The sequence below is a fragment of the Apteryx mantelli genome, chromosome 7, assembly GCF_036417845.1.
Source record: "Apteryx mantelli isolate bAptMan1 chromosome 7, bAptMan1.hap1, whole genome shotgun sequence".
NCBI classification, from domain to species: Eukaryota; Metazoa; Chordata; class Aves; order Apterygiformes; family Apterygidae; genus Apteryx; species Apteryx mantelli.
Genome location: NC_089984.1, coordinates 28,453,810 through 28,472,017, shown reverse-complemented (window position 1 = coordinate 28,472,017; position 18,208 = coordinate 28,453,810). Strand labels below are relative to the sequence as shown.

At 64.8% G+C, this 18,208-nt stretch overlaps 1 protein-coding gene and 1 long non-coding RNA gene across 2 annotated transcripts; one reads left to right on the top strand and one right to left on the bottom strand.

Moving 5' to 3' along the window:
• Positions 1-1,525: 1,525 nt before the first annotated feature.
• LOC136992466 (uncharacterized) lies at positions 1,526-11,327 on the bottom strand. Its single transcript, XR_010884738.1, has 3 exons — positions 11,299-11,327; positions 10,348-10,403; positions 1,526-1,814 (listed from the first exon to the last, which is right to left on the bottom strand). It is a non-coding gene; the product is annotated as an uncharacterized lncRNA (long non-coding RNA).
• A 160-nt stretch (positions 11,328-11,487) lies between these two features.
• Positions 11,488-13,968, top strand: NKX2-3 (NK2 homeobox 3). The gene is made up of 2 exons (XM_067300110.1): positions 11,488-12,152; positions 12,851-13,968. Exons 1-2 carry the CDS (start codon positions 11,810-11,812, stop codon positions 13,489-13,491), a joined length of 984 nt encoding a protein of 327 aa, XP_067156211.1. The 5' UTR covers positions 11,488-11,809; the 3' UTR covers positions 13,492-13,968.
• Positions 13,969-18,208: the final 4,240 nt, after the last annotated feature.

Here is an 18,208-nt window from a genome sequence, read left to right as displayed (position 1 = left end):
CTGTTGGACGCCTCCCATGCACTTGGCGCCGGGCGCGGGAACCCCGGCAAGGGGCTCGGTGGTCCCTTGCAAACAAGGCGCGAGAGCCCAACGAAACCGGGCTCCGGGTGACCCCACCAAGCCCGCGATTGATTGACACGGAAATGCGAACGGGCCCGAAAAGCCGCTCAGGCAGGCGAGAATGCGCCGTGCTGCAACCGCGGGCAAGCAGAGTCATGCCGGCTCCGTTGCTGGCCCCGTTCATTGGGAGCTGCGGGAGCGGAGGAAACATCCCGGCCCTGGGAACGACGAGGGAGGGATGAGTGCGCCCAAAATGGCTGAGCCAAGGGAACTCTTAAAAACCCGCCTTCCAGGCTAAAACAAAGACGAGAGGGGGATAATGAGGCAGGCTGGGGAGAGAGGCAAGAAGGGGCTGCTTGGAAATGCAAACACACAGGCTGCAGTTGATGCTGCGTAATAAGGGAATTAGCTAATGAGCTTACTGCAACACACTGACAATTCCCTTAGAAATATCGCGGCCACCTGGGGAGGCTCTGAGAGCCCGGAGAGGAGCACGGGCGGCCCTAAGCTGCAGGGCTGGAAAGATGAGCCGCCTGCGCCACCAAACAACGCTGGTGTCCGGGGGGATGCGAAAGGGCAGACCAAACTCCGATGAGAAGATGTCATGAAAGCGCGTTAATAAACAGCGTTGCAAAACACGCCGGGCTGCGTTGGTGTCTGAGCTCAGAGCGCTGCGGCTCTCGGGTGCAGCACGCCAGCCCGAGCGGCACCCCGTCAGCGGGGCCGGAGCCGGGGCACGCTCGGCCGGGCCGGGGTTCGGGCTTTTTTTTAATAGGTCTGTACAACGGCTTGTTGAACAGGCAGCAATTCCTGAATACGGCTTCTAGGGACTGCCCGCGTAGGAACTTGCGTAGATATAAATTACTTTCCCCTGCTCTGGCAGCTATAATGGATACGTCAGACGAACCAAGTAACTTAAATACGTGGATTTTTTTTAAAGTTGTTCAGCACATTGTATAAAATCTAAATTGAAAGCAAATTCAAATATAAGTGCGTGCGAGTATGCTAATTTGAACTTAAACTGGGTAAGAGAACCAAAAGTTAAAAGTCACTTAGAACAATGCAAATATTAAATATACAAATACTCATCAACTACTTAAGAAAGTGGTTTTCAGATAGCAATCAGGCTGTGCAGCAAAAAAATATTAACTGATTAATATTAAAATCATTAAGGAATTTGTGCATGAGGCACTATTTGCGTGAATTGGAAAAGGGGAAGTATGAACAACACCAAAGACAAAATATTCCTCCGAAGAAAAAAGGGAAAATCAAAAACATTAGCCAAAAATGAACCTCCACCTGAAAGAAAAAAATTACTCCCATACCGGTGAGGAGAGCACCCAAATGCAGATATTTGCTGGAAAAGAGGAAATTAAGGATTTTTATTAGTATTATAAAGCAGAATTATTATTATTAAAATGTGAAAAATCAATTATAAAAATTACAGAAAATGTTCTTGCCCAAAATGAATTTGATTGAAAACTACTGTATGGAAAACAGGAGTTTTTAATTTAACTTTTCAATAGGACACTTTGAAATAAATTTTTTAATGGAAGTTTTGGTTTTTATTTCAGTTTTCATAAACCAGAAAGCTGTTCAAAATTTGGAAACAACATGTTTTTGTGTTTTCATTGTCTTCTTTTTCTCCCCTACCCAGAAGCTGCTTGAAGAATGCCTGACATTCGCATTAGATTTCCTCCTCTATTTTCTCATCTTTTCTTCCCTGCGCTGTCACTTTTCAAAGCTTTATAACTCTAGGGAAAGAAAAAAGAAAACCCTAAATGCAATGTCACTTGCTCAGCTATCTCAGGGTAATAGGAATAAAAAGAAAAGGAGAAGAAAGAAAAAAAAGATTTTCAACATTTCAGTAATTGTTCAGGTTTAACAGAAACAATTTGCGCCTACATAGAAAATGGTGCAACTTATAGCAAAATGAGGTTTCTTTTTTCTTTTGTGATGTTCTCTTCTCAAATGTTTAACTGGAGTTTTTTTGTCGGGAAAAATCCGGGGCTATTCTGCCGGGCAGCACCCTTTGCTGAGCTGGGATTATTAAGGCCGGGAGGAGAGCGAGGCAGAGCGAGGGAGACGGCAGCAGGGCACGCGCGAGCAGCGGTGCGGGCGCTGCGGCACGCCGGCCTACCTGCCGGCCTCGCTCCCGCGCTGCCGCCGTCTGCCCGGAAGGGAAACAGATCGCGGCGCCTCGGCCCCCGGGGTCACCGTGCCGCTGGCAGCCAAAGCCCGGCGGCGAGCGCGCCGGCGGCGCTGCGAGGCCGAAGCTCCCGGGGCAGCCGCTGCGAGGTGAGGCGGCGGTGCCCCTCACCTCGGCGTCGGGGCTCCCGGCTCCCGCACGCCCGGGGAAGGGGCGCGCCGCCCCGGGGCGCCCCCGGCTCTCCGCCTGCCAGGTGGGACCACGGCCGGGGCCGGGAGCCGGAGGCTTTGCCTGCGCCGCTGACCCACCTCCCGGCTCCCTCGGCAGCCGGGCGCCTGCATCCGGATCCCGCCGCCTCCCGGCGCGCGGCGCGGGACAGGGCGCGGGCCCGCTCCGACAGGGGGGACTGTCACTCCGCGGCGGCCGAACAATAGTCAGCAACGGTTATTTATTTGCTAAATAAATCAGCGGGTCCCGAGCTGAAGGGCTGGAAAGCGGCGGTGGAGATTAGACCCTCCCCGAACCCCGGCTGGGCCTTGAGCCGCTGTCAGGGCTACAGAGAAACAGCAGCAAACTCTCACGCAAATGGCCTATAAAAAAGGCCCCTGTCAAAGGCACCTTGACCTGGAGGCTCGCCTCGGTGCTGGGCTCCGCGGCGGCCCTCCCCTCCCAGGGCCGCGCTCGCCTCGCATGATGTATTTCCCCTGCCTTTTTTAGCGCTGCATTATGTTCGCTCCAGGAAACAGCCTCTTCCTTCTTATAAACACAGCCCTGGGTTACTGACCAGCGGCCCTGCCACTCCGCAGCCACTCTCCGTCCATCCATCACACCTCGCTGTCACCCTGGCAACATATCTCTTGGACCGGTCCGGCTCCGGCGATGGGAGAGGCGGGCGGAGCGGGGGGGTCACATACGCAGAGCACAATTCCAGCCTGCTGACTAATTCCCTGGAAACCCTGGGGCTGCACAATGAGAAAGCCTTTCCGAGGGTTTCTCGAACGTTACTGGAAGGTCAGGAGAAGGTCAGCGCAAGGACACGGCTCCGGCTTTCCCGACCAGCAGCAGGGCGTGCGCCCGGGGCGGACGTGGGCCCGCCGTGCCGGCCGGGCGCGCGGGGGCACCGCGGTGCGGGTGGGGGGCACGTCCGGGGACGGGTGTCCGGACCCGAGCTGCCTGGGGACGCGGCACAGTGTCCGCGCTCGCCGGCTGGGGACGTGCCTCGGCTAGGGCGTCCCGTGCGGCTGAGCGGCCGGAGTGGCGTCGGCGCCTCCAGTGGGACGGGGCACAGCGAAGGGCTTGGCCCCTTCCCTCCCCGGGAGAGGAGGAAGATGAGGATGAGGATGAGGAAGAGGCCGAGCCGCCTGCGCCCGGTGTTAGCTCCCGGCCGGTTTCCTCCCGGCCGCGCGCGCCGGCTGCCTCTGCTCGCCGCGGGGAAACCTTCCCTCCCCTGGGAGCTGCGCGTCCCAGACCGCCCTCAGTGCCTACCGGCTTTTCCCTTAAGCTAAGCCGTTTCCTTGCAAAGGAAACGCCAGCTCGAGGCAGGTATTCCTACGTAGGGGGGAGATCTGTGCTCTTCGAACAACACAGCGCCTCGCTTTTGCCCATTCCTGGCGTAAAGTTGGGAGTCAGATTTAAAAGGAAGAAAGAAAGACAAAGTTTCTGAGGACGTATCTTTACAAACCCAAACCAAAGCCCCATGAGGACAAATCCTTTTTAATCTGCACTCTTCCTTAGAGGTGTAAGTGGAGTGGAAGGGTGGAGGGGGGGATTAAGATCTGGAAAACTGAGTTCCCCTTCCCTTAGATCTGGCAGAGAGCCCACTGATACACTAAAAACAAGTCTGGAGAGAAGCCTGTGTGGGATAATCCAAAACCGGCCCCAGAAGGGACGAGAACAATTAGGAATCTTCTCTCAAGTCTCCACTCCAAGAAAGAAAAACAGTTTATAATTTTATCTAGAGTTGTTGTTTGAAAGTTCTGATTCATCGGGATACACTAACAACTGCTGTTCAGTAATTACAAGGAGAATTCATTAGACGAACTCAGCAGATAAACTATTAACAGAAACTTCCAAATCTCCCACCTGCCTGGCTGTGTGCGCGACTCGGAGTCTGCTCTATTTATACCGCAGCCATCAGTGAGGAGGAGAAAGCAACACGAGTTGCAATGGCAAAATGTGAAAAGAAAACTATTTTAAAGGAAAATGGAAGAATGGGTGTTGACTAAAAACGCACGGTCCAAGTGCATGCTTCACAATTAACCTTGCCAGCCGCAATAGCTGGCCGGGGAGCCGTTTTCCTTCTCTTCCCCTGAACATGCCATAATCCCCACCCACAGCAACCATTCCCTTTCCAGAGAAAAACATGCCACGGCATCAGGGGCTTGCTTGCCATGGTGTTTGGAAGCAGTGTGCAAAATGCCTTTCAGATGAGCCTGTCAGGCTGTGCCATCTCTTGCCTTGTATTTTCCCAGCAGAAACAAAAAGGATGAGGTTCCCCAGGCCCTGTCTTATTCCCTCAACACAGGCTGCAGGTAGGGGCAGAGGCTTGGTACAACATGGAGGGGGATATTTGTGCAAAACCCCCCTGAGCTGACCAGCGACAAGTGGCTGGCTCAGAGCATGAAGCCGTGCAGCAGTCCTGGCTGCAGATGTCCCTCGGAGCCCCGGGCAGGTCCCACAGGGGCCCTCCAGGAACTCCAGAGGCAACTTGCTGGCTGAGACCAGCAGGCAAACCGGAGTGAATGTCGTCACGGAAGGACGACTGCCATGCACGCCGCACCATGCGTGCGCTCCTGGGAGCTGTAGTTGCAGCACAGGCAAAGTTGCAGCATGGTTTCTGCCAAAAGCTGATTTCTGCATCCTTTCTAAATCCGGTTATCCAGAAAACAGCCTGTAATGCCAGGGCTGGGTGCCATTTTTGGTGCAGATTTACCAGCTCCTGGGGCTAGCCACTCACAAGGATAACATCATCCACATGGGAACAAACCCTGCTTGCAGCCAGAGGAATCTTGATTAAGCAGTAAGAGAAGTGGGGACTGGCTGCCAGGCAGATGCCCTAAACAAGGGGAACTTATCAGCTCTGTTTCCAAGACGAGACATGTCACCACCTCGCACAGATTCAGCCTGGCTGCTCGCTCTTCAAAAGCATGCACATATTGAAGCATGAGGGTTTCCGTGTCTCTAAAGGACGCGTGTAGAAATAGCCACCAAGTAACTTGTGAAATTTGTTCTAGAAAAGGCTTCACTCGGGCTAAGAAAAGCGCTGCACCCAGAATGCTTCGGGGGAGGTGCCGGACTGGAACGAGAGCCAGTGTGTAGCTGCGCTCCCAGCGCCGTGTGTTCGTCAGAGGACCAGCCCCAACGGCAAGGAGGTCCTGAGCGAGGAGGAGCACCAAGTGCCGTGGACAGCAAGGAACCACTCCATGCAGTATATACACAGCAACCCCTGACACGGCTAATCCCTGCTGTTTATTATGTAATAAAACGCTTTCCAGACCTGTTAAAATTTAATTGGTTTAATCTTAATTGTTCCATTTTCTACAGCACATGCAAACGCAGAGCCTGACCCTGCCACTCTCGTGTGAACCGTCCCACTGGCTGCGGTGGGAGCAGGATGAAACCCGCTGACTTCAGCAGGATTACGCACATGAATCAGAGCTGCAGGCCTGGGCTCTGAGCTGAAATCCAGCGCTGGGCAGGCCGCCAGCCCAAGGCCCAGGGTCCACTTACGTTCCACTTAAGCCCTATGGGATGGAAGTGGTACGCAGGCCTGCGGATGCAAGCGGTGAATGAGCCTCGTGCTGGGCCTCTGCTCAAGGATGAATTTCAGCCCTAGTTCTTAACCTCATGGACACAAACATGTAGCAACGGCTTCCGAAGCACGAAGCAAAGACACTCGGAGAAAGGCTGTGGGTTTTGCGCCATGTGAGTGGGAAGGGGGTGGCGTACATGTGTTTGTGGTGCTGTCTTCCAGCAGAAGCCCAGACACTGGACCATCTCATCGCACAAGCAGTAAACTGTGATTTATGGCAGATTCTTCTCCAGAGGAAGAGGTGTTTTACTACCCTCTACACGTCCGCAGTCGCGGGGCTGTGCTGTGCAGCAGGGTGGCTTTGTGAAGCCTGGATATCCTTTGTGCACAAGAGATGCCAAATAAAAGCAGACAGAAGGGGGTCCTCGGCACTGACATTTCCTATCCTGCATTGCTTCAGACACGGGATGACCTTTACCTGCTCCTGCAATTTGGCTCTCACTGAGCTCAACACGTCGGGTCAGCCTCAGCTTCACAGGTCCATCGGACACTGTAATAAAGGGCAGCCTCCCTTTGAGTGTCCAAAGCTAACAGGCTTTCCTTCCTGCAATGACCTGCACTCTTCACGAGCTACTCTTACCCAACAAAGCACAGACCACTGAATGCCACACACAGCTACTGGTACCCAGCACCACTCTGAATCAGATAAATCAAGTTCCCACCTTTGAAACATATGCATTTCTCAGGACAGTGAAGAGTCTGGGTCTGACCGCCAGAAAAACACATCTTCTGGTCACTGCTTTTTTGGGGGACATATTCCAAAACCATACATCCCTGCAAGAACTGTGAAGCAAAAGTATGTCAGCCAGTGCCAGAGAGAGCAAGAAAATTAATTCCCAGCACAAACACAGTTCAATATTGGAAAAAAAAATATTTGTAGCGATAGCCTTCTCACAAAACCAGACATTAAATGGGTCTTGGCAAAGCCAAGCCAGGGGGTCCCCGGGACCCTGAGAGGCAGGAGGCCGGCAGACCTGGGTGGGCAGGGTGATGGGCAGCACATTGCTGGGTGAGTGCACAGCACCCCAGGCCAGTGGAGTGCTCAGCCTGCAGGGGTGCTCAGCTTTCTTGGGGGATAAAGACAATATGTCGTTTTAAAAGGTGAGAAAAAAAGAGTAATCCCTGGGAAAACAACGCAATTGGGATAAAAGTCATTTCCTACAACAGTGGGGAAATCTCCAGCGCCTGTCTGTCGCCCGTTGCCCCTCCGCTCGCCTGGGCGGCGAGGGCAGCGTGCTGCAGGCAGCAGGGGAAGGGTCGCCCTTAGCACCGCCGGCTCTGCCCGCCGGGGTCCCACCCGCGCCCAGCCCCGGGACGGCGGGGCCGGGCCGTGCCGCGGCCGGGGGGCGCCGGGGCAGCCCGTCCCGGGCCGGGCGCTGCAGCGGGGCCGCGCCGCCGCCGCGCACCTGGCGGGGCTGCGCCGCCGTCGGGGCTGCGGCCGCGGGGCCCCGCGGAGCCCGGCGGGGAGGCAGGGCCGGCTGGCGCGGTGCTGGCCGGGCGGGGGCGGCGCCGCGACCCCCGCGCCGAGCCGAGCCGAGCCGAGCCAGGCCGGGCCGGGCCGGGCCAAGCCGAGGCGACCGCGCTTCGCGGCGGGCGCTGGCCGGGCCCGCTCCCGGCAGGTGTCTGCGGCGGCGGCGCCGCGTGTCTGCAGCGTGCGAGGCCGCGCCGGGCCGCGCCGGGCACGTCGGGGGCGGCGGCGCGGCGCGGCGCCGGCGCCGGTCCCAGCGCCGGTCCCGCGGGGCCCCGCGGCCTCTCCGCGCCGCGTCCCGGCCCCGCCGTGCGGGGGCGTCCCCGGCGCGCTGCGGTTCTCACATAAATCAGGGCCGAGCCCCTGGGAAAGGGCCATTCTTCACCGGGCGCTGCTGACAGAGAACGAGAAACAGACGGGCCCTGAGATAAACCATGGCGCGGAGCGTTTACACAAGGGCAGGCTCTGTGTAAATAGAGCCGGGCGCGGGGGGCAGCTCCCGGCGGCGCGGGGCGACGCGGGCCCGCCCCGGCCCCGCGGCCGCCCCGGCCGGGAAGGGCCCGGCCGTGCGCGGCGGAGCTCGCCCCGGGACACCGGCCCGCGGCGGGGCGGCGGGGCAGGTGGATGCGCGCAGGCAGCGCGGTGAGGGGCTCCTCCCGCAGGGGGCCGGGGCCGAGCCGCCGTCCTCCGCGGGCTCCCCGCGCACCCGCCGGGCGCGGCCGCGCTGCGCGGCCGGAGCCGGAGACAGCGGCGGATTAGTGTGTTTGTTTGTTTACGGCCATTAGCGCGGGGCCGGCTCCAGCACTCGGCACCCGCGAGACTAATGGAGCAATTAGCAGCCCTGCGGCTGATAGCATCGCCCCGAGCTAGGCCTCCCGGCGCGGCCGCGTGCTACCGGGCCGCCTGGGCCCCGCGGGGGGGGGGGTTCTGCGGGGCAGCCTCGCCCGCCAGCCGCGATGTGCGCGGTCGCTGCAGGGCAGCTCCCCCCTCTGCGGCCGGGGGGGCTCTTGGCTCCGCCGCAGCATCCGCAAGGCGAGCTCCATCCATTACAATAATCCCCTGTCTAAACAGAGCGCAGGAGCGGCCGGGACAACAAGGCCCCGCTGTAAACAGAGCTCAGGGGACGCCGCTAATGATATAAATAAAATAACCATTAATAGCCCGCTGACCCCGGCCTAGGCAGCTTGGGAAAGCCCCGGAGCCGCATCCCGGGGCTGACACCCGTCGGCAGGTACCGGGCCTGCGCCCTCCCCTGGGTCCCGCAAGCCGCCCCGCACCGCTGCCCTGCCTGCAGCTTGCCCCGGCCCGGCCGTGCCCCACCGCCCCGGCACCGGCGGGGACCGAGCAGCGCCCCGCTCCCGGGACACCCCCCCGCTGCGCCGAGCAGGGCGCGGCGGCCCGGCCCGCGCGGATCCAGTCCGGCCTGCTTCCCCCGACACCCCCGGCTGGGAAGTCGCCGCTCCCCACGCAGCCAAGAGGGCCCGGGACCGCCGGCGCCGCGAGGCTGGCCCGATGCCCCCCCAGCTCCCGCAGGGGCCGGAGCGGGCCGAGGCCGGCAGGCCGGGAAGGGGCTGGCTCGGGCACTGCCCCGGGAGCACGGGCAGGGGATGAGGCATCTTCGGGAAAGGCCCCGGGGTGACACGGGGGTGCGCCCACTCCTGTCGGGGCCCGGCTGGGGCCCGCTTTCTCTGCCCGAGGGCCGTGGTCCCCCGAGCACTTCGCTGCGGGCGGGCGCGGGGGAGCGGAGCCTGCTCCAGGCCGGCCCGGTGGGTGCGGGGAAGCAGGCCCCGGCGGGACAGCCAGCGCTACCGGGGCGATCCGGGGAGTCAGATCCGCTCCGCCGGGCTCCACGGGCCTCCCGGCCGCGCCTGGCGCTGGGCCCCGGCCGGGATCCAGCTGCAGGCAGCAGCGGGCTGGCGCCAGGCGAGCCCAAGGGGACAACGAGTGTGGGCAGCCCCGGCCGGGCTCGGGGCCGAGCCCCGGCACGGCTCTGCAGCGCCCGGAGGCGGCTGTGCCAGGCGTGTGTCCGGGCCCCCTAATTCCCGCGATCACCGGAGCAGCGCGGCCCTCGGCTCGGAAAGGCCCGGGGCCGCCGCCTGCCGCCGCCCCGCTCCTGCGGGCCCCGCGCCCGGGAGCGGGGGCTCCTGCTCCTGCCCCTGCTCGCCCCGCCGCACCACCGGCCTCGGTACGGCGCAGGCGACGAGCCGCGCCGCGGGGCTCCCGGGGAGCCAGGCCCCGTGCAAAGGCCCCGCCGCCCGCAGCGCCGCCGGGGCTCCCCGCCTCGCACGTCCCGGCAGCCGCGCCGGGCCGGGCCGCGCCGGGAGCGGGGCCTTGCAGCGGCTTGAGTGGGGCCCGGCCTGCGGGCGGGCGACACACCGAAAAGGCACTAATCGTTACCGCGGCCGCGGGCAGCGAGGCAGCGCAGGGCTGCCCCGCGCACCGGCGAGCCGGGAAGGGCCGGGCCCCTTTCCCGGCGTACCGGGGCTCTGGACGGCACCGGCCGGGCGGGGAGCGGCGAGCAGGGAGCGACCCTCCGCGATTCAGCGCGACGGGTTTGTGGCGGCGCGGCCGGGAGCGATCCGGCGCCCCGGTGCGGGCTGCGGCCCCGCCGCGGAGAACGGGAACCGGCGCCGCCGCAGGATCGTGGGCGCCTGAGCTGCGGCGAAGTGCGCGGGACCGAGCCCCCGGCCCGGGGCCGCGGCCGGCCGGTAACTGGGTTTCTCCGGGGCGGGTGGAGCGGCGGGGTCCGGGGAAACGAGAACACCGACGGAGCCGGTAAATGGCGGAGCCGCCGCCCGGTAACAACCCGAGAGAGGCGCCCGGGAAGGCCCCGCGCAGCCGCGGCCCCGGGACACTCACCTGCCCGGCGTGCGCGCCCGGCTCCCCGCGGCCTCGCCTCGGCGCCGATCCGAGCCCTGCGGGGCGGCAGCATTTTAATCACAACGAAATGTCTCGCCGGGGACCTCCCGCCCGGCGCTCGGCGCGCCCGGTCCCCGCGCCGCGGCGGCTCGGGGCCGCTCAGGGAGCCGGGGGCCGCGGGGCGCCGCCGCGGGGCCCCGGCACCGCCCGCCCCGCCGCGCCGGTGCGCTCGGCGGCGCCGAGGCGCAGCCCCGGGCCCGGGGGTCTCGGCGGCGCGGCGCGGGGCTCGGCGGGCGATGCCGCGCTCGCTCGGTGCGTTACCGGCCGGCACGGCGACGTGGCGGCTCCGTGGAGCCGCTGCCCGCCCGTTACCGGCGGGAGAAACGAAAGGAAACGAAAGGAAACGAAAGAAAACGAAACGAGCCGCCGAATGGCGCGGGGTAGCGCTCCCGGCCCGGCCCCGCAGCGCCGCGGCCCCGGGCTGCCCGCCCGGCCCGGCCCGGCCCGGCCCGCCGGGGCCCGGCGGTCGCCGCGGTGCGGGGCCCGATCCGGCCGCGCCGGTTGCCGCCGCGGCGCGGGCGGAGGAGCGGGCGCGCACACGGGCGGCAGCGCTGCGCGCCGGCTCTGGCGGGGCCCGGGCGGGCCGGAGGCTTCCCGAGAGCGGGCGGACCTGCGGGAGCGGCGGCGGGGGGGAGCGGCGGTGCCGGGGCCCAGCGGGCGGGTCGGCCTAGTGTACGTCGCCGGGCTGAAAGCCGCCCGAGGCGGGGGGCGCCTCTGGCCCCCCGAGGGGCGGCGGAGGCGGACGGGGCCGCTTGGCAGCGGGAGTGCAGGGCACTTGCGGGGCAGGGACGGCGGGCCCGGGCCGCACGTGTTCGCCCCTCGCGGGGCCGCGCCGAGCCGTCCGCGGGCCGGGGCCGGCGGGGCGCGCCCGGGGCGGGGGTCCCTACCTACCTACACGTGCTTAGCACTGGGAGGCGCGGTGGCGGCCGCGGCTCTCTCCAGGGTCCCCGACCCCGGCGCACGGTCCCCGCGCCCGCAGGCGCTGCCCGGCCGGGCGGGTGCCGGGTCGGGCCGGCGGGCGCTCTCCGGGGAAGCGGCCGCCCCGAGCGCGGCCTTAATACATTGCTATTTCTGGCCGGGCGGCCGGAGCCGGGCAGGGGGCCGGCTCAGCCTCCCCCTCCCTCCAATGGCGAGGCCGCCCCCGGCCCCCGGCCCCTCCTCGCCGTGACGTGCCGGCCCGGGGCAGAGGAGGCTCCCGAGCCCTTGGCTGTCCCTGCAGAAGCTGTAACAAAACGCAGACCCCCAGCGCCGGGCTAATGGAGGCAACTTAGACAGGAGCAGGCGCGGCCCCTCGTCTCTCCGCGCTGCCTGCTCCCCCCGCCCCGGGCGCGGCGCTCCCCGCCGAGCCGCAGCCCGAGCGCCGCCGGGCCCGCGGCACTGCCTGGCCGCTTGCGCTGCCCCGATGATGTTACCGAGCCCCGTCACCTCCACCCCCTTCTCTGTCAAAGACATCCTCAACCTGGAGCAGCAGCAGGACCCGCACTATGCGGCCCAGCTCCCGCACCACCTGGACCACCACTTCCACCCCGCCGCCTGCCTGCTGGCGGCCGCCGACGGCGCCCGCTTCTCCGACGGCGAGGAGGAAGAGGAGGAGGAGAAGCTCTCCTACCTGAGCCCCATGGCAGCGCCCGGCGGACAGGCGGACGCGCGGATCTCCGCCGACAACTACGTGCACGCCGTGCTGCGCGGCTCCTGCGAGGCCCCCGGCCCGGGAGAGGAGCTGGACCCCGCGGCCCGCGACCCAAGTGAGTATCGGCCCCGCCGCGCTCCCTAGCCCGGGCCCGCCGCGCCCCGCCGCGCCGTCCCGGGCCCGGCGGGCATCGCCGCCGCGACGGCCGGGCGCCCCGCGGAGCCCCGCTCCCGGCGCTGCTTTCGCTCCGCAGCCCGGTCCCCGCCGCCGCTGGCCGGCCCGCACCGCGCTTCCCCGCCGCGGCCCCGGGCACCTCGAGCAGGGACTGGCACGTCGTGGGGCGGCACCCCCCCCTCCTCTGCGCTCCGCTCGCCGCGGCCCCGGGAAGCGCCGCCGCAGGGCCCCGATCCGGAGCCGCCGGATCAGGCCCACGCTCCGCAACTTCTGGGGCAGCGAGGGAGGAGCGGGGCGGCGCAGGCCTGACCCGCGCCCGGTGCGGCGGGGCCCTCCGGGAGAGAGGCGGCGGCGACGGCGGAGCAGGTGCCTGGGGCTCGGCCCCGCGGCGCGGCGCGTAGCTCCGCAGCCGGCCCCGAGGCGCCCGAACCGGCACCTCGCAAACGCCGGCGGTGCCAGAGCCGGCCGGTCCCGGCGCCGCCTCCCCGCCCGCGACGCGGTTCCCCGACGGGCGCGACTCGGCGCGGGGCCGCGGCGCGCCGCGCACGGCGCGGGGTCTCGCCCGCCGGTGCGGTCCGTCGGGAGCAGCAGCGCCCGGCGTCGGCGAGGTGCAGCGGTGACCTGTGCTCCCCCGTGCAGAGAGCTGCGTCCTGAAGAAGCCGCTGGAGGCGGCGGAGAAGCCGGAGGAGGCGGAGAGGCCGAAGCAGCGGAGCCGGAGGAAGCCGCGCGTCCTCTTCTCCCAGGCACAGGTCTTCGAGCTGGAGCGGCGGTTCAAGCAGCAGCGTTACCTGTCGGCGCCGGAGCGGGAGCACCTGGCCAGCAGCCTCAAGCTCACCTCCACGCAGGTGAAGATCTGGTTCCAGAACCGGCGCTACAAGTGCAAGCGGCAGCGGCAGGACAAGTCGCTGGAGCTGGGCGGCCCCGCGGCCCCGCCGCCGCCGCGCAGGGTGGCCGTGCCCGTGCTGGTCCGCGACGGCAAGCCGTGCCTCGGCGGCTCGCAGGGCTACAGCTCCGCGTACAACGGGCCCTACTCCTACAACGGCTTCCCCGCGTACGGCTACGGCAACGCCGCCTCCTACAACCCCGGCTACGGCTGCACCTACCCGGCGGGCACCGGCGGCGCCTCCATGCAGGCCGCCTGCAGCCCGGCCGCGGCCGCCGGCCCCTTCGTGAACGTGGGCGGCCTGGGGGGCTTCGGCGGCGGCGGGCAGCCCCTGCACCAGGCGGCGGCGGGGCCCTCCTGCAGCCAGGGCGCACTGCAGGGCATCCGGGCCTGGTAGCCCGCACGCACTGAGGGCCGGGAGCGGACAGGCGGGACGGCCCGGCGGCCCCGGGCCCGGCCGCCGAGCCCCGTTACAACGCGCACTACAGCCCAGCTGCGCGCCGCGCAACCCGCGCCCTGGACCGGAGGCGCGGCGGCGGCGGCGGCGGCGGGGCGGCTCGGCGGGACCCCGGCTCCTCCCGGGGCCGCGGCGGGCGGGGCAGAGCGGCGCGGCGTAGCGCGGAGCGGCAGGACGGGGCAGCCCGAGCTCGCAGCGAAGCGCCGCCGCCGCACGGAGCCCCCCGAGGTGCCGCCGCGACGGGCGGCCCCGGGCCGGGCGCGGCCGGAGCTGATCGCGCCACGCCACCGGCGCAGCTTTGCTTGTAAAAAAAAGCCGACGGCGGGGCCGGGGGTCCCGCGGCCCCTCTATCTACTCTGTATCGGTTACTGCCAGCGCCAGCTCGCGGAGTCAGTCAATAAACCAGGTGCAATATCCGCCGCCCGCTCCTCCTTCGCCCGGCGCCGGGGAGGCCAGGCGGGCGGGCGGCCCTGCCCCGCGCCCCGCGCCCCGCGCCCGGTGCCGGTGCCGGCGGCCGGTGCCGGTGCCGGCGGCGCGGCCCGCAGCGCCGTGCCCGCGGGCAGGGCGGCCCGGGCGGATTGTGAGCGTGCCAAGGCGCTGAATGGGGCCGCGCCGCGCAGAGCGGCCCATTGTGGCCGCCGGGCCGGCGCTGAAAGGAGCCGCCGCGGAAGGTAGCGGGAATAGGCGCTTATTGGATTCGGGAACAAAAGGTGTGGCAGGGAGGCGAGGGACAAAGGGGCCCCGGCGCCGAGATTGACGGGCCGCTTTGCCCCCCACTGAGGCCCAGGCCCGGCGCTTTATGCGCGGGGGCTGCAGAAACGTGCTGGGTTTTGTTCCCCTTTCTGTGAGCGCAGGGGGAGAGGAGGGGGGTCCGCGGGCCGCTGATTAGGGCCGGCCGGGCCGGGCAGCCTGAATGCCGGGGCATTATTGCTACATGTTCAGCCATTTCGCTCGGCTGCAGGGGGAGGGGGCGGCCGAGGCCCCCGAGCAGTGCGCCCCCGGCCGCGGGGCCGCTGCCCGCCCGCCCGCCCCGGGCCGCGCCGCCGCCGCTGCGGGCCAGGCTCCGCGGGGAGCCGCGCCGGCCCGGGCGCACAGGCGCTGCCCCGGCCCGGCCCGGCCCCGCCGCGGAGGCCCTGCCTTCCCCTGCGGCTGCCTGCCGCCCCCCGGGCTCTCCCCGGGCGGCGGCCCACGCAGGGGGTCGCAGGCGCTGTCACGGCCTCCGGCGAGCAGGGCCGGCGCGGCCAGGCAGAGGCGCAGGGAGCCCTCCGGCACCGCACGGCTCCCCGGCCACGGTGCTGGAGCTCCTGAAGATGTTTCCAGCTGAGTCTCCCGAAGGCCTCGGGGAGAGAGGCAGCCCGTGGTCTCAGGATGCCCACCCTTCCCCCTGCGCCCAGCGGTGCCCCTGGCCCCACTGCAGCCTCCTGCTTCCCCTCCCCGCAGATGTTGCGTGACGGCCGCTCTGCCACGAGCAGAGGTCTAGGATTTGTAGCATGCCATTGCAGAAGCAGCAGGTTACAACAGTTTGCTTTGTAAAATCGGCGCTCAAGATTTTACACTGTGCATTTCCTCCATGCAAATTAAATGCTCATGGTTTGGGTTTGCTGTTTGAAAGGAACTGGAGAACGCTTTTCAGTAGCAACACCTAGGACGCAGAGCAGGCAACCAGCTGGTTACACATCCCAGCCCCTCAGCTCTGCAGTGCACCCCGCTGTCCCTCGAGCTACTCCGAGGCTGGGAGTCTCGGCGGGGCCAGCCCTGGAAGAGGATGCGGCACACCCAGCCGATTGTTTGCTGGATGGCAGCAAGGTGTCGCGGGAGAGGAAGCCCAGGCTCCATTCTTGGCTTTTGGAGATGAATGGTTAAGGCCCTGTGGTCTCGTGGGTAGAAACAGGATAGCCAAGAACAAAGATAGGCGATGTTCTCTCTTTGCAACTGCAGTCAAATTCAGGAGATTTGTCTCTGCCATAGGAAAGAATTGCATTTTCCTCCATGTTCTGCCAGACTGTCGTTTGCAAAAACAGTACCTGTGACTTCATGCCTTGGTGTGCAAGCTAAAGAAATCATAACCACCGTATAACTTTCTCCAAAACCAGGGTGTGTGAGAGGATCTCCCAGCTTAGTGCATCCCCTCCAGGTATGTGGTTGCTGAGTAGAAACCCACTTCATCCCCAGCAGTGCCCTGAGGCCCTGGACAAGACCAGAGCCCTGATGTGGGACATACTACACATGTCCAAGGTTGCAGATGGTCTCTGAAGCACGGACGGTTAAGCAGCAATCCCATGGTCGTGTTGCGAGATGCAATGCCAGGCAGCACCAACATTATCAGGCACCAAGAGTACCAAGCATTGCCATACGCACAAGTTTAGTCTTGTGCTCACCCCATTCCTGCTTGGTGGCACCCATGTGCACTCCCCACCCCTGCTCTCCCCATCCAAGGGCTGGAGCAGCACACAGCTGCTGCTCATCCAGGGCCTGGGGGATGCTGAGAGAGCCTTGCTGAAGGCTGATGTGGCACGGCAGGGGAGTTTCTGGATGTCCACCATAGCGAGCCCCTCTCCTGGGACAGATCCCAGCTGTCCCAGCAAGATCAGAGTCAGAGGAGGGCAGGGGATTAGTGGGAGGGACCCCTCTGCAGACTGCCTTGCCCAAAGCCCCCGAGCTGATGGAGAGGACAGAGGAGCCGAGAAAGATCTCGCGATGCTGGGGAGCCTGTTGAGCCCTGTGGCGGAAATGAAGCTCTCCAAAGAGGAGGAACAGCCGGCAGAGGCCGGTGGGAGGGAGATGGTGGGAGATCGCAGATTGGACAAGCTGCCCAGGGAGGAGAGACACAATGGAGGGAAGTTACTGCGTGGCCGAGCAGGAGGCAGCACCCGCCTGTGACGCACCTCGTCCCCTGGCGCCCGGCGGTGACGTGTCGCGCTTGCAGTGGTACGCGAGGGAGCGCTTTTGGCGAGGGGCAGGAAGACATTTGTGGAACTCACTTCTGCATGATCCCGCCGTGGCGGGCGACGTGGCTGGAGGGACGGGGCGGCAGGCCGGGGAGTGAGGGATGGAGAGAGCCATGGTCAAGGGGCAGAGGTCGCGTGTTGTTTCTTCCTGATCAAACAGAGGGATTTACTGCTGTTTGGGAGCGAGAGAGGGAAGGCACCTATTGATTTCGGACAGGGCCCAGACTGGTCTAAAATAACACGCTGACTTAAAGCAAAGGAGGGATGGGGCAGGGGGGAGCGGCTTGTCTTAGGCGACGAGAGGGCAGCTCCATCCCCTGGGCTAGGCTTTAGCTACCGGGCATCTGACTCATTTTGTGCACAGGCTCAAACTCCATTTTTCATTCAGGATTCCTTGCCAAGGAAGAGCCCATAAGAAAAACTCTTCTCTATCCAGCAGGCTCCAGTGATTCCCAGGGAGGGTTTATTCAAATCCCAGTACTACCTGTTTTTCCATGGATTCTCTGTCCCATTCAGAATCAGACAGGAGCAGAGCTGTTCCCTCTGGAGCACCCCGGATATACTCTGGTTTCCTCTCCCTCCTGACATCTTTTTCCATTTCTCCTTTTCACCCACTTCAGCCATCTCCCCTTATGCCCTTCATCCTTTTCTATCCCATGTCCATTTGCTGGCATCAACAAGGAAATTGGGCACGCTGATCAGCACCACCGCTGTGTCTGGAGCAAGATTCAGGGCCAGAGAGCTGACTCCTTTCAGAGATGCTGGTGCCAGCTGCCTGCGGATGCAGGCAGACCTCGCTGCATCCTGGCCCCATCTCCTACTACCCTGGAACAGCTACGGCTGCCTCAGGGCCCAGGGGCCCGGCTGCACGATGTGATGGTGCTGGGCTGTTCCCACTTTGTCTCAGAGCTGGGGCAGCTCCTCTCGCCTGCCATAAAAGCAAAGGGTGAGTGCAGTGTTCCCATGGGGCATCACACCTCTAGCAACCCCCCCTCCCTTCTGCTTCCTATGTAGGGGCAGAGAGAGGGTGCAAGGGAGGGCAGGGGCTGCTGCCACAACCTGGCAGGCTCAGCCAGTGGCAGGGACAAGGCTTCCCTGTGGCCCGTGGAGCAGGAACACTTGCTCTGCAGCACTTCTGCCAGGAGCACAGGCCGCAGCTGCCCCTGGCTGTGGGCAGGGAGCTGCTGAGGCTGCTTGGCCACCTGGGACTTTGCAGGAGTCTCTGCCATGTGCTCTATGGGCAGCTGGTGCTGGAGATGCTGGAAGCTCCTCCTGGCTATGGCAGTGAGGGACTTCTCCATTGCACAAACACTCCCCAGTGCCAAGAATGCTGTGGCCAGCCATGGATCTGGTAAATAAATTAAAATACCAGTACTTGTGCTGTGCAGCCTCCAACAAGGGTCTCTCCCACTACATGTCCACCAGCACATGGGCCAGGGGCCTGTCTTGCTTTCGTAGATGAGTAACTTATGCCCACGATCCCTCCCCAGTCCTTGAGCCTGTCCCTTCAGCCGTCACTGGATGATTACACCTGATTAAGTGGGGAGATACTTGCTTTTCAGCTGTTTCTTCTCTGATTCCTGCACCGGTGACACCAGACACAGTGCTGCTAAGGGGCGTTCAGGCAAGTGGTATGAGGGAGCCAACCAGAGAAAGGGGCTGTTTGTGGGTGACTGGTGAGGCCTCATCTGGTCACACCGGGGCCCCCA

What these genes read in the sequence shown, in the direction of transcription:
- NKX2-3 (XM_067300110.1), top strand. Translation starts at nt 11,810, where the DNA reads ATGATGTTACCGAGCCCCGTCACCTCCACCCCCTTCTCTGTCAAAGAC. An exon ending in CCCCGCGGCCCGCGACCCAA is followed by an intron (nt 12,153 to 12,850) that starts GTGAGTATCGGC and finishes TCCCCCGTGCAG; the next exon opens with AGAGCTGCGTCCTGAAGAAG.